Here is a 12,153-nt window from a genome sequence, read left to right as displayed (position 1 = left end):
CATCCCCCCCCTCCCTGCCTGTGTGAGGGCACCATCCCCCCCCTGCCTGTGTGAGGGCACCATCCCCCTCCCCTCCCTGCCTGTGTGAGGGCACCATCCCCCTCCCCTCCCTGCCTGTGTGAGGGCACCATCCCCCTCCCCTCCCTGCCTGTGTGAGGGCACCATCCCCCTTCCTCCCTGCCTGTGTGAGGGCACCATCCCCCTCCCCTCCCTGCCTGTGTGAGGGCACCATCCCCCTCCCAGCCTGTGTGAGGGCAGACCTGGAGCCATCCCCCTCCCTGCCTGTGTGAGGGCACCATCCCCCTCCCCTCCCTGCCTGTGTGAGGGCACCATCCCCCTCTCAGCCTGTGTGAGGGCACCATCCCCCCCCCTCCCTGCCTGTGTGAGGGCACCATCCCCCTCCCCTCCCTGCCTGTGTGAGGGCACCATCCCCCTCCCAGCCTGTGTGAGGGCACCATCCCCCTCCCAGCCTGTGTGAGGGCACCATCCCCCTTCCTCCCTGCCTGTGTGAGGGCACCATCCCCCCCCCTCCCTGCCTGTGTGAGGGCACCATCCCCCTCCCAGCCTGTGTGAGGGCACCATCCCCCTCCCCTCCCTGCCTGTGTGAGGGCACCATCCCCCTCCCCTCCCAGCCTGTGTGAGGGCACCATCCCCCTCCCCTCCCCGCCTGTGTGAGGGCACCATCCCCCTCCCCTCCCAGCCTGTGTGAGGGCACCATCCCCCTCCCCTCCCAGCCTGTGTGAGGGCACCATCCCCCTCCCCTCCCTGCCTGTGTGAGGGCACCATCCCCCTTCCTCCCTGCCTGTGTGAGGGCACCATCCCCCTCTCAGCCTGTGTGAGGGCACCATCCCCCCCCTGCCTGTGTGAGGGCACCATCCCCCCCCCCTCCCTGCCTGTGTGAGGGCACCATCCCCCCCCTGCCTGTGTGAGGGCACCATCCCCCCCCCTCCCTGCCTGTGTGAGGGCACCATCCCCCTCCCCTCCCAGCCTGTGTGAGGGCACCATCCCCCTCCCCTCCCTGCCTGTGTGAGGGCACCATCCCCCTTCCTCCCTGCCTGTGTGAGGGCACCATCCCCCTCTCAGCCTGTGTGAGGGCACCATCCCCCCCCTGCCTGTGTGAGGGCACCATCCCCCCCCCCCTCCCTGCCTGTGTGAGGGCACCATCCCCCCCCTGCCTGTGTGAGGGCACCAACCCCCCCCCTCCCTGCCTGTGTGAGGGCACCATCCCCCTCCCAGCCTGTGTGAGGGCACCATCCCCCCCCCCCTCCCTGCCTGTGTGAGGGCACCATCCCCCCTCCCCTCCCTGCCTGTGTGAGGGCACCATCCCCCCTCCCCTCCCTGCCTGTGTGAGGGCACCATCCCCCTCCCCTCCCTGCCTGTGTGAGGGCACCATCTCCCTCCCCTCGCTGCCTGTGTGAGGGCACCATCCCCCCTCCCTGCCTGTGTGAGGGCAGACCTGGAGCCATCCCCCTCCCAGCCTGTGTGAGGGCACCATCCTCCCTCCCAGCCTGTGTGAGGGCACCATCCTCCCTCCCAGCCTGTGTGAGGGCAGATCTGGAGCCATCCCCCCTCCCTGCCTGTGTGAGGACACCATCCCCCTCCCAGCCTCTGTGAGGGCAGACCTGGAGCCATCCCCCCTCCCTGCCTGTGTGAGGGCAGACCCGGCAGACCCGGAGCAACTCCCACAGAGTGGGATCGCAGGCATGCCAGGCCCCAGGCCCCAGGCCCCGGCAGGATGCTGCCTGAAGCTCCCCCTGCGCCTCTGAGCCCAGGGCACTGATTTGGGAGGAAGTCTTGGCCACGAGGCAGTGCCTTGGATTCCAGAGGCAGCTCAGGCTGGCAGGCAGATGTTTCCTCCTCCCGGATCCCTCTCTAGTCTGTGCTTTCCTCCCTGGAGCAGCTTAGAGAAACCCCTTATCTGTTTCCTAAACCGGTCCCCACACCTGGCTGTGCATCCACTATCCGTCTCCAGGGTGTTGACTCACCGTTCTGTGCCTGTCAGCCCCAGGGAGGAACTCCTTTAGCTTTTGATAAGACCAGGCCCACAGGGTTGGGAGGATTTGGGAATCGGGGGTTGGGAGGGTTAGGTATTGGGGGTTGGGAGGGTTAGATATTGGGGGTTGGAAGGGTTAGGTGTTGGGGGTTGGGAGGATTTGGGAATTGGGGGTTAGGAGGGTTAGGTGTTGGGGGTTGGGAGGATTTGGGAATTGGGGGTTGGGAGGGTTAGATATTGGGGGTTGGGAGGATTTGGGATTTGGGGGTTGGGAGGGTTTGGGATTGGGGGTTGGGAGGATTTGGGAATTGGGGGTTGGAAGGGTTAGGTATTGGGGGTTGGAAGGGTTAGGTATTGGGGGTTGGGAGGATTTGGGATTTGGGGGTTGGGAGGGTTTGGGAATTGGGGGTTGGGAGGATTTGGGAATTGAGGGTTGGGAGGGTTTGGGAATTGGGGGTTGGGAGGGTTTGGGAATTGGGGGTTGGGAGGGTTAGGTATTGGGGGTTGGGAGGGTTAGGTATTGGGGGTTGGGAGGGTTAGGTATTGGGGGTTGGGAGGGTTTGGGAATTTGGGTGTATAAAGCTGCTTCCTAATCAAAGGGCTCTAAATAAAATTCCTAAAACCTTGGAAGAAGACTGCCTCACTCTTCAGAGCTCCTCGCTGTTTGTGTGGGTTCTCATCCACGCCAGCACGTGGCGTTTGGGAATACAGAGCTTTGTGTCACTGCGATGCTGTAAGGAAAGGAAATTCTTGGCGGGTTACACAGGGCTTCTGTTCTCCCTCAACACAGTGTAACGCCGTGAGCCCTTTTACATGGAACACCCAGAGGTGGAGTTTTGTCCTCTTAGTGTTATATGTGACTGTCAGATTAAAAAACACCTTTGAGTCATGAGATAAGAGGCCTGGTGTACCCTGAGGTTGGTTCATGCGGTCTATGAAATTTCACAGAAATACAGCGGGGTCTGTGTTTAGCAAATCAATCGAAGTTTAAACGTGTGCGCCTTTTTGTCGTCTACTATTTTAACACCTGACTTCTGAGCTTTATTTGATGTTTTCCTATTATCACTTCAAAACAGATGTCACCTTAAAGTGGTTAGTCTCAGATGAGATTATTTCTGCTTTACAGGCAGTGGGAACAAACATTTTCCCAAAAGAAATCAGTGTAGCTACATAGGTTTAGGATAAGGGAATGTATATGAACTTAGGAAATTTGCTGTTGATCAAATATTCCTAGAAGAACAGGTGTCACTCATTTGAAAGACTTAAGCCTCACCTGCACCTGCTGTATGCTCTGGCAACAGTGGTCGGCAAACTCATTAGTCCACAGAGCCAAATACCAACAGTACAACGACTGAAATTTCTTTTGAGAGCCACATTTTTTAAACTTAAACTTCTCCTAACGTCACTCCTTCAAAATAGACTCGCCCAGGCCGTGGTATTTTGTGGAAGAGCCACACCCAAGGGGCCAAAGAGCCGCTTGTGACTCGCGAGCCGCAGTGTGCCGACCAAGGCTATGGTATGACATGGCCAAGCGAGCGTCCTTCTTATGCTGAGACGGCCACTCGGGACGTTAGATGCATAAAGAGAAAAGCACAATGCATGTTTTTTTGATCCATTGATTCCGCCCGGTATATCATTTTCCTGTTATAGCATTTCCTTTCAGCCTGTTCATGTCTTCATGTTTTTCAGAGTGACTCCTGCAACATTTAATTGCGTTTCACTTTTGCGTCCACTCTGACATTCTCTTCCCTGTAATTGAGGTATTTTGTCCATCAACATTTTAATGTAATTATCAATGTGGTTACATTTAGTCCACTATCTAATAATTTATTTTCTGTTTGTCTCCTCTGTGTCTATTCTCTTTTTCCTGCCTTCTTTGGAATTATCTGATGATTTGTATTTATTTATTTGTTTATTTTTTTTAGAATTATACAATCTTTTAGTATGCAAAATATAGAAACCTTGCCGTTTAGGTCTGTTTACCATCCCTCTTTCCCTGATTCTGTTCTTTATGTTTGTCTTTGTATTCTTTTCTTTTTGCTTCATAGTGTACAATTTTAAAAATATATATCTTATTGATTTTTTTTTTTTTTTAACAGAGAGGAAGAGAGAGAGATAGAGAGTTAGAAATACCGATCAGCTGCCTCCTGCACACTCCCCACTGGGGATGTGCCCGCAACCAAGATACATGCCCTTGACTGGAATCGAACCTGGGACCCTTCAGTCCACAGGCTGATGCTCTATTCACTGAGCCACACCGGTCAAGGCTTCCTAGTGTATCACTGCAATTCATTTTGAAGAGAGACCCACTCCTGTTTTTTATCTTCCCTTGTTCCAAGGCTTGGATTGTGAGGAGTGCGTATAATGTTGTGGCCTGAGGCGTTGACTCTACGGTTGTAAAGATATTAATTTACCATGTTTATATTGGCATGGGACATGAATGCAGTCAACCCTCCCAGGATGAAAAGTTACAGTTATCTGTAGTAAATAACTATAACGACTTTTTTTTTTTTTTTTTAAGTTCTCCTTTAAGATGTGATAGGGTGAAGGAATGTTTAGGGGAGGCACAACGCTAACTTAACAAGGTGATATTTTTCAAGTGGGTGAACGTTTTTTGCCTTATGAACACGAGACAATGATAAAGAAAGAGATAGCTGCAGTAATATTTTACAAGGAGGGTCAGCATCTGCTTTCCCTGAAAAAAAAAAAACACAACAAGAAAGCAGGCAAACAAAACCCCTCCCGGTTGCACCATTTTTCTCCGTTTCCTTCTCTCCCATGTCCTCCGTTATGGACTACACCAGCCTGCCATCGGGTTCGACAGGAAGTTAGAAATCGGTGGAACACTTGGATGGCTAGGAAGTTTTAGAAAAAACACACGCCACTTTTTTTTGTTTTGTTCCTTAGTTTTGGAAACACCCGGTGTTTAGGGCTGCCCTCGGGCTGGGAAGGAAGGACAGAGTAGTTGAGATTTGGAGGTGTGAGCTGTGGGTTGAGAGTTTGAGGCTCCACCCTTTTAAGAGGGTTCAGTGCCAGAGCAGAACTCCCCGGATGGGATGTGAGAGGCGTGCTCTGGGGTTCCAGACAGAGCAAAAGAGACACGCTACCATGTTTTCTTTTCTCGAAGGAAAAGACCTGAAATGAAAAGCTCCAGGCGGTTACCTAAGTCCCGGAACGGTGCCCGGGACACTTTTGCTGTGTCCACCTCTCTGCCTGGCGGAGAGGACCAGCCACACGCCCTGGGGAGGGGGCCCTGCAGCGAGTGCTTTCACACGCAGCTTGGGGGGTGAGGGTGAAGCAGGGGGAGAGCCAGAGATGGGCAGCCGGGCCGGCTCGGGGGCATTGGAGCTGTACGTGGCAGAGCTGTGTTGTCGGAGCATCTTGTTGGCTTTGCCGTCAGTGAAATGAACTTAGAATGGACACAGCCAGGTGGGAGGCGCAGGGTCTGGGGAAGGCTGCTCTGCCGTTGCCTGAGGACCAGGAAGGCAGAGCCCTAGGGAGATGGACATTTAGGACAGGACTAGAGGGAGGAGGAGCGAGAGCAGCAGCTGGACGATTTGGAACATGCCGCCCCGCTCTGCCCTGACCGCCCCGCTCTGTCCTGGCCGCCCCGCTCTGTCCTGGCCGCCCCGCTCAGCCCTGACCGCCCCGCTCTGCCCTGACCGCCCCGCTCAGCCCTGGCCGCCCCGCTCAGCCCTGACCTCCCCGCTCTGCCCTGACCGCCCCGCTCTGCCTTGGCCGCCCCACTGTGCCCTGACCGCCCCGCTCTGCCCTGACCGCCCCGCTCTGCCTTGGCCGCCCCACTGTGCCCTGACCGCCCCGCTCTGCCCTGACCGCCCCGCTCTGCCCTGACCGCCCCGCTCTGCCCTGACCGCCCCGCTCTGCCCTGACCGCCCCGCTCAGCCCTGACCGCCCCGCTCTGCCCTGACCGCCCCGCTCTGCCCTGGCCGCCCCGCTCTGCCCTGACCGCCCCGCTCTGCCCTGACCGCCCCGCTCTGCCTTGGCCGCCCCACTGTGCCCTGACCGCCCCGCTCTGCCCTGACCGCCCCGCTCTGCCCTGACCACCCCGCTCTGCCCTGACCGCCCCGCTCAGCCCTGACCGCCCCGCTCTGCCCTGACCGCCCCGCTCTGCCCTGGCCGCCCCGCTCTGCCCTGACCGCCCCGCTCTGCCCTGACCGCCCGCTCTGCCCTGACCGCCCCGCTCAGCCCTGGCCGCCCCGCTCTGCCCTGGCCGCCCCGCTCTGCCCTGACCGCCCCGCTCTGTTCTGACCGCCCCGCTCTGCCCTGACCGCCCCGCTCAGCCCTGGCCGCCCCGCTCTGCCCTGGCCTCCCCGCTCAGCCCTGGCCGCCCCGCTCAGCCCTGACCGCCCCGCTCAGCCCTGATTGCCCCGCTCAGCCCTGACCGCCCCGCTCTGCCCCGATCCCCCCGCTCTGCCCCGATCCCCCCGCTCTGCCCTGACCGCCCCGCTCTGCCCCGATCCCCCCGCTCTGCCCCGATCCCCCCGCTCTGCCCTGACCGCCCCGCTCTGTCCTGGCCGCCCCGCTCAGCCCTGACCGCCCCGCTCAGCCCTGACCGCCCCGCTCTGCCCTGGCCGCCCCGCTCTGCCCCGACCGCCCCGCTCTGCCCTGGCCGCCCCGCTCAGCCCTGACCGCCCCGCTCTGCCCTGATCCCCCCGCTCTGCCCTGACCGCCCCGCTCTGCCCTGACCGCCCCGCTCAGCCCTGACCGCCCCGCTCAGCCCTGACCGCCCCGCTCTGCCCTGACCGCCCCGCTCTGCCCTGGCCGCCCCGCTCAGCCCTGGCCGCCCCGCTCTGTTCTGACCGCCCGCTCAGCCCTGGCCGCCCCGCTCTGTTCTGACCGCCCCGCTCTGCCCTGGACCGCCCCGCTCTGTCCTGACCGCCCCGCTCTGTCCTGACCGCCCCGCTCTGCCCTGACCGCCCCGCTCTGCCCTGGCCGCCCCGCTCTGCCCTGGCCGCCCCGCTCTGCCCTGGCCACCCCGCTCTGCCCTGGCCGCCCCGCTCTGCCCTGGCCGCCCCGCTCTGCCCTGACCGCCCCGCTCTGTCCTGGCCGCCCCGCTCTGTTCTGACCGCCCCGCTCTGCCCTGGCCGCCCCGCTCTGTTCTGACCGCCCCGCTCTGCCCTGACCGCCCCGCTCTGCCCTGGCCGCCCTGCTCTGCCCTGGCCGCCCCGCTCTGCCCTGGCCACCCCGCTCTGCCCTGGCCGCCCCGCTCTGCCCTGGCCGCCCCGCTCTGCCCTGGCCGCCCCGCTCTGCCCTGGCCGCCCCGCTCTGTTCTGACCGCCCCGCTCAGCCCTGACCGCCCCGCTCTGCCCTGACCGCACGGCACAGGAGCCCCGCCCAGCGGCTCGGCCTCAGAGCCACAGCGGCCACCGAGGGTTGGTGACCTGTGGCTCCGCTGAGCCGCCCCGAGCTGATCGGGAAGGAGTCACGTCCAAGGTTGGCCTGCCTGCCTCTATGCTTAGTGCCCAGCGAGGGACAGAAGACGCGGGGAAAACTGCTCTGCCGTGGCGAGCGAGGACCCACACTGCCCCTTATGTGACCGACGATCAACCACCCGTGTGCGTGCGTGTGTGTGTGTGTGTGTGTGTGTGTGTGTGGTAGGTAACAGTACTGATATGTTCGCAGAATAATGGGAAGCAGATGGGTCACAACTGTTTTGAAGTAAAAAGTCTCTGAAGTTTATTTCGGCTCCTTAATGACAGGGGAGCTGGGAGGCAGGCGTGTGGGTTCAGAGTGTGGTTACGTGCTGGCATGGTGCTGGGCTGTGCCCATGCTGCCAGAGGGGAGGGACAGGGTGGGGACCGGGCTATGTCTTCAGGGCCCACCTTGGGCCTCCCTCCCTCCCTTCCTTCCTCCCTTTTTCCCTTCCTTTCTTCCTTTTTCCCTCCCTCCCTCCCTTCCTTCCTTCCTCCCTTCCTTCCTTCCTTAATTCCTTTCTTCCCTCCTGCTTTGTTTGTTAATCCTCACAGAAGAGTCTTTTTCCATTGGTTTTTAGAGCGAGTGGAATGGAGGGAGAGACCAAGAGAAACATCTATGTGAGAGAGTCACATCAATTGATTGCCTCCTACACACACCCTGACCAGGGCTGGGGGACCTGCACCCGGGTATGTGCCCTTGACCAGAATCGAACCCAGGACCCTTCAGTCTGCTGGCCAGCATTCTACGCACTGAGCCAAACCAGCCAGGGCCCTCTGGGCGTTTCTTTAAGCAGCGACGTGAGGCCAGTGTTCGCACAGAATGGGTAGGGGGACCTCGAGGGTGTGCCCGCGACCAGCCCCATTTCCCGGCGCTGGGCGCTGTGATTTGGTGAAGCTTCCCGGCATTCTGGAGTCAGGGCTCTGGAGACCTGGAAGCAGCGCAGTCCCTTCGAGCCTTTCCGTTAGATTCTAACGTGCTCTCCGCTGGGTGAACTGGGCCCAGTTTGGGGGACAACAGTGAAGTGTTTCTGTCTGTGACAGACAAGGAAAAACACGTGCTCAAGTTGGGGGTTTTGACTTCATGTCAACCCATGGCAGGGCCTGGCAATTTCTGAAGCCGTGTGTGTGTGTGTGTGTGTGTGTGTGTGTGTGTGCACGCGCACACACATTTATTCACGGTGGTTTTGCTGTGATTTTTAAGTGATTCCACGGGAAGGGCTTAGGGCGTGCTGGCTCCCGGTCACTGATGCTGTTTGAGTGCTGCCGTTCGGTCTGGTGGCCATGCCCCTGCTTGCCTGCCCGGAGTGGCCCCATCACCCCAGCTTCTCTTCCTGCTCACTGATGATTAGGTGCAGGCATTTTCCCTAATGAAGTGCATGTGGTCAACATGCCGTTCCGTTAAGCTGGAGGGAGCAAAGGGCATCCTGAGTTTAGAGGAGGGGTGTCCGCAGGAGGCCTGGCAGCCTTCCTGGACCGGAGGCCTTGGCCGTCCTCGGGGCTGGGACTGAATGAGACCCAGACCCGGGGCAGAACCTCGCTCCACTCACCCGGGGACCGTACAGCTTCCGTCACTGGTGAGGACATAGGCCTGGATGTCGCTTAGCGATGGTGAGGTCAGCTCTTGGGTATTTTGGGCCATTTTTCTCACGTTTGAACACATTTTTGTCCTCATTATTTTGAAACTCCATTCCGGTTGTGAACGTGAGATGTAACATCTCCCTCCTGGGTCCTCTGAGTTGACCCGATGCTAATAAGTGGAGCCATAAACAGAGCATGTGCGTTGCATAGTGTACAGTGTGAGAGACGAGACATCAGAGCCATTTGGCTCATGGAACATGCATGGGGAAAGGTGACATGGGCCATGCAGAGCAGATGCTATGTGTTAACTATCAGAATCGGCAGGAAACGGAGTGGATGTCTCATCATTCTATCTGAAGCACATCAACGGGCCCTGAAGGGACCTAGTGATAGTGAGCTGCACCCTAAGGTTACATGTTGCTACATGTGATGACCAGGTGATAGTGAGCTGCGTACTAAGGTTACATGTGATGACCATGTGATGGTGAGCTGCGTCCTAAGATTACATGTGGTTATATGGGATGACCACATGACAGTGAGCTGCATAGTAAGGTTGCATGGGATTATGTGTGATGACCATGTGATAGTGAGCTGCATCCTAGGGTTACATGTGGTTACATGGGATGACCACATGTCCGTGAGCTGCACCCTAAGGTTACATGTGCTTACATGTGCTTACATGGGATTACCACGTGGCAGTGAGCTGACCCTAAGGCCTTGTTTCCATCGCCCCACAGCTTTGCCCTGTCGGATGAAGCCTACCGGTCCCTGCGAGACCAAGACAAGGACCAGTGCATCCTCATCACCGGGGAGAGCGGAGCTGGAAAGACAGGTAAGACCACTGGTCAGCCCCCCTCGCCACGCGAGGGCGAGTGTCGCAGGGAGTGCGCCGCTCGCTGGGCCGCGCGGCACCTTTGCCACAGGCTCTGGGTCTCGGGCTGCTTGCCTGAGAGAGGCCGGGTCCTCGCGCTCCAGGAGGCCCCAGCCACGGCTCCTCTCTGCCCGAGGTGACATGGGCCACGCAGAGCAGATGCTGTGTGTTAACTATCAGAATTGGCAGGAAGCCCACAGAACTGAGAGTTTTGCGTGTAACGTTAGGTGGGCTGTCTGTATTTTCAGTGTGATGACAAAGATTAGGTGCAAAATGTTGTGGAAAGAGACAGGAACCTCTGCATATATTTTGGAGGGATCTTGCTTTTCCCGTGTGCTTGTACTGAAAGCAGTGTGGGTGATGGATGGCCGGAGTGGGAGGTGGTTGTACGCGGGCCCGGCGAGCTGGAGAGGGTTGGGCAGAGCTGCCCCGGAGCGCACCCTGCAGGCTCCCCCTGCCGCTGTCCTCTCCTGCGCGGGGCTGAGGGCCCAGGAAGGAGGAAGCGGGTGGGGAGGGGGCGGGGAGGGAGATGGTGGCTGCATGTCCATGTCATCTTCCACACGCTCTCTTAAAATTACAGTCACAGACACGTTGCGCTAGTTTCAGGTGTGCATCCTCGTGCTCCTACCTGTGTGAACCTCACGGTGTCGTCACCTCTGCACATCGCTGCCTCATTCACCGGGCAGAGCTGTGCGGAGCTGGCTGCACCCCAGGGCGGGATCACAGGTCCCCGTGGCTTATTTACAGCGTGCGCTTGTGTTATGGCTGAGACGGGTCGTTAGTCAGTTCTGCTGGTTTGCCAAAGTGTGATTGAAATGTTTCCACTTTCTTGGCTATTTCGTTGTCAGATTAATAGCCTTGATTTCCACTGGCCTGGCGTGGCTCAGTGGTTGAGTGCTGACCTGTGAGTCAGGAGGTCAGGGCACATGCCCGGGTTGCAGACTCCATCCCCAGTAGGAGGCAGCCTACCCACGGCTCTCTCTCATCATTGATGTTTCTCTCTCTCTCTTCCTCTCCCTTCCTCTGTGAAATCAATCTTCTTAGATAATGGCTAATATTCAAATTGTCCCCTCAACTGGGAATTCAAACGGAAGTTTGACCAGGGGGTGGGACCTGCCTACCAACTGTCCTCGGCCCCCGATTAGCCCCAATCAGGGTGGGCAGGCCAGACCCCACCCGTGCACAAATTTGTGCACCGAGCCTCTAGTAAAAATATATTCAATAATAATAATAATAATAATAATAAAGAATAAACGGTTGCACCTCCCCACGCCCCACCCTGTGCTTTCTTCGGATCTGGTTGAACCCATTTGTTCCTAAGTGAGTCATCGGTGTGGGCTCCGGCCACGGGTTTTGATGGATTTTGGCAGTTGCTCCTCTAGGGACCATATGCGCCAAGAAGACAGCGTAGCCACTAATTGGCCACGTCGGCGACCTCCTCCTTCTGGGAGAGTCGAACAGTGCTTCCTCGAGGAGGGAGGGCCCGTCTCCTGTTGGCTCCGGATCTGCCTATGGAAAAACTCAGAGGGGCCTGCTGGGACCGTGCCAGAGGGTTGGCATTCATTCATCCTTTTGTTTTTTGTTCTTTTTTGCTTTGTTTTGTTAATCCTCTCGGGAAGATATTCCCCCCCCCCCCCATTGATTTTAGAGAGAGGCAGGGGAGAGAGGAGAGAGAAACATTGATGTGAGAGAGCCACATCACTTAGTTGCTTCCCACTCGTGCCCCAACTGGGGTGGGGAACCTGCAACCGGGGTACGTGCCTTGACCGGACTCGAACCCCCGGCCCTTGGGTTCGTGGGCTGACGTTTATTGAGGGCCCGGTATGTGCTCGGCACTTTGCCTGGCATTCCTCCTTTCAAGTAGCAGCGTTACTAAGCGCTTGCGTCACCCTGTGGCAGCGGAGGGCTTATTTTATAAGAAGTGCCCGCTTCACCGGGTCGAGAGCCGATGCTGTCATCGGTCTTCAGTGCTGGAGACGCTCTTACCTGCAGGGTATGTGCTTTGACACACAGGGAGACGGGTGAGCGTGTGGGGGTTCTCTGGGCCCCGTTTATTTCAGGATCGCTGAGCTAAGTAAAACATTCCCTGAGGCCCAGTCGGCGCGGCGCAGCGGTCGAGCATTGGCCTACAAACCAGGAGGTCGCGGTTTGATTCCCAGTGAGGACACGGGTCCTGGGTTGCGGGCTCGATCCCCAGTGTGGGGCTTGCAGGAGGCAGCGGTCCATGGTTCTCTCTCCTCACTGATGCTTCTGTAAGAGTGCCCACCTAGCTCTAG

The 12,153-nt window shown here is 58.4% G+C and overlaps 1 protein-coding gene across 6 annotated transcripts in view; it reads left to right on the top strand.

Moving 5' to 3' along the window:
• The window catches only part of MYO1B (myosin IB), a 137,368-nt gene that overhangs the window by 59,342 nt on the left and 65,873 nt on the right, over positions 1–12,153 (top strand). For all 6 annotated transcript variants that reach the window (XM_045575324.1, XM_036421606.2, XM_036421607.2 and 3 more), the window contains exon 4: positions 9,744–9,838. In XM_045575324.1, coding sequence (XP_045431280.1) covers positions 9,744–9,838 — 95 coding nt within the window. The remainder of the gene's footprint in view (positions 1–9,743; positions 9,839–12,153) is intronic.

The sequence above is a fragment of the Pipistrellus kuhlii genome, unplaced genomic scaffold (genome assembly GCF_014108245.1).
Source record: "Pipistrellus kuhlii isolate mPipKuh1 unplaced genomic scaffold, mPipKuh1.p scaffold_m20_p_7, whole genome shotgun sequence".
Taxonomy (NCBI): domain Eukaryota; kingdom Metazoa; phylum Chordata; class Mammalia; order Chiroptera; family Vespertilionidae; genus Pipistrellus; species Pipistrellus kuhlii.
This window is presented reverse-complemented; position numbering and strand designations above follow the sequence as displayed.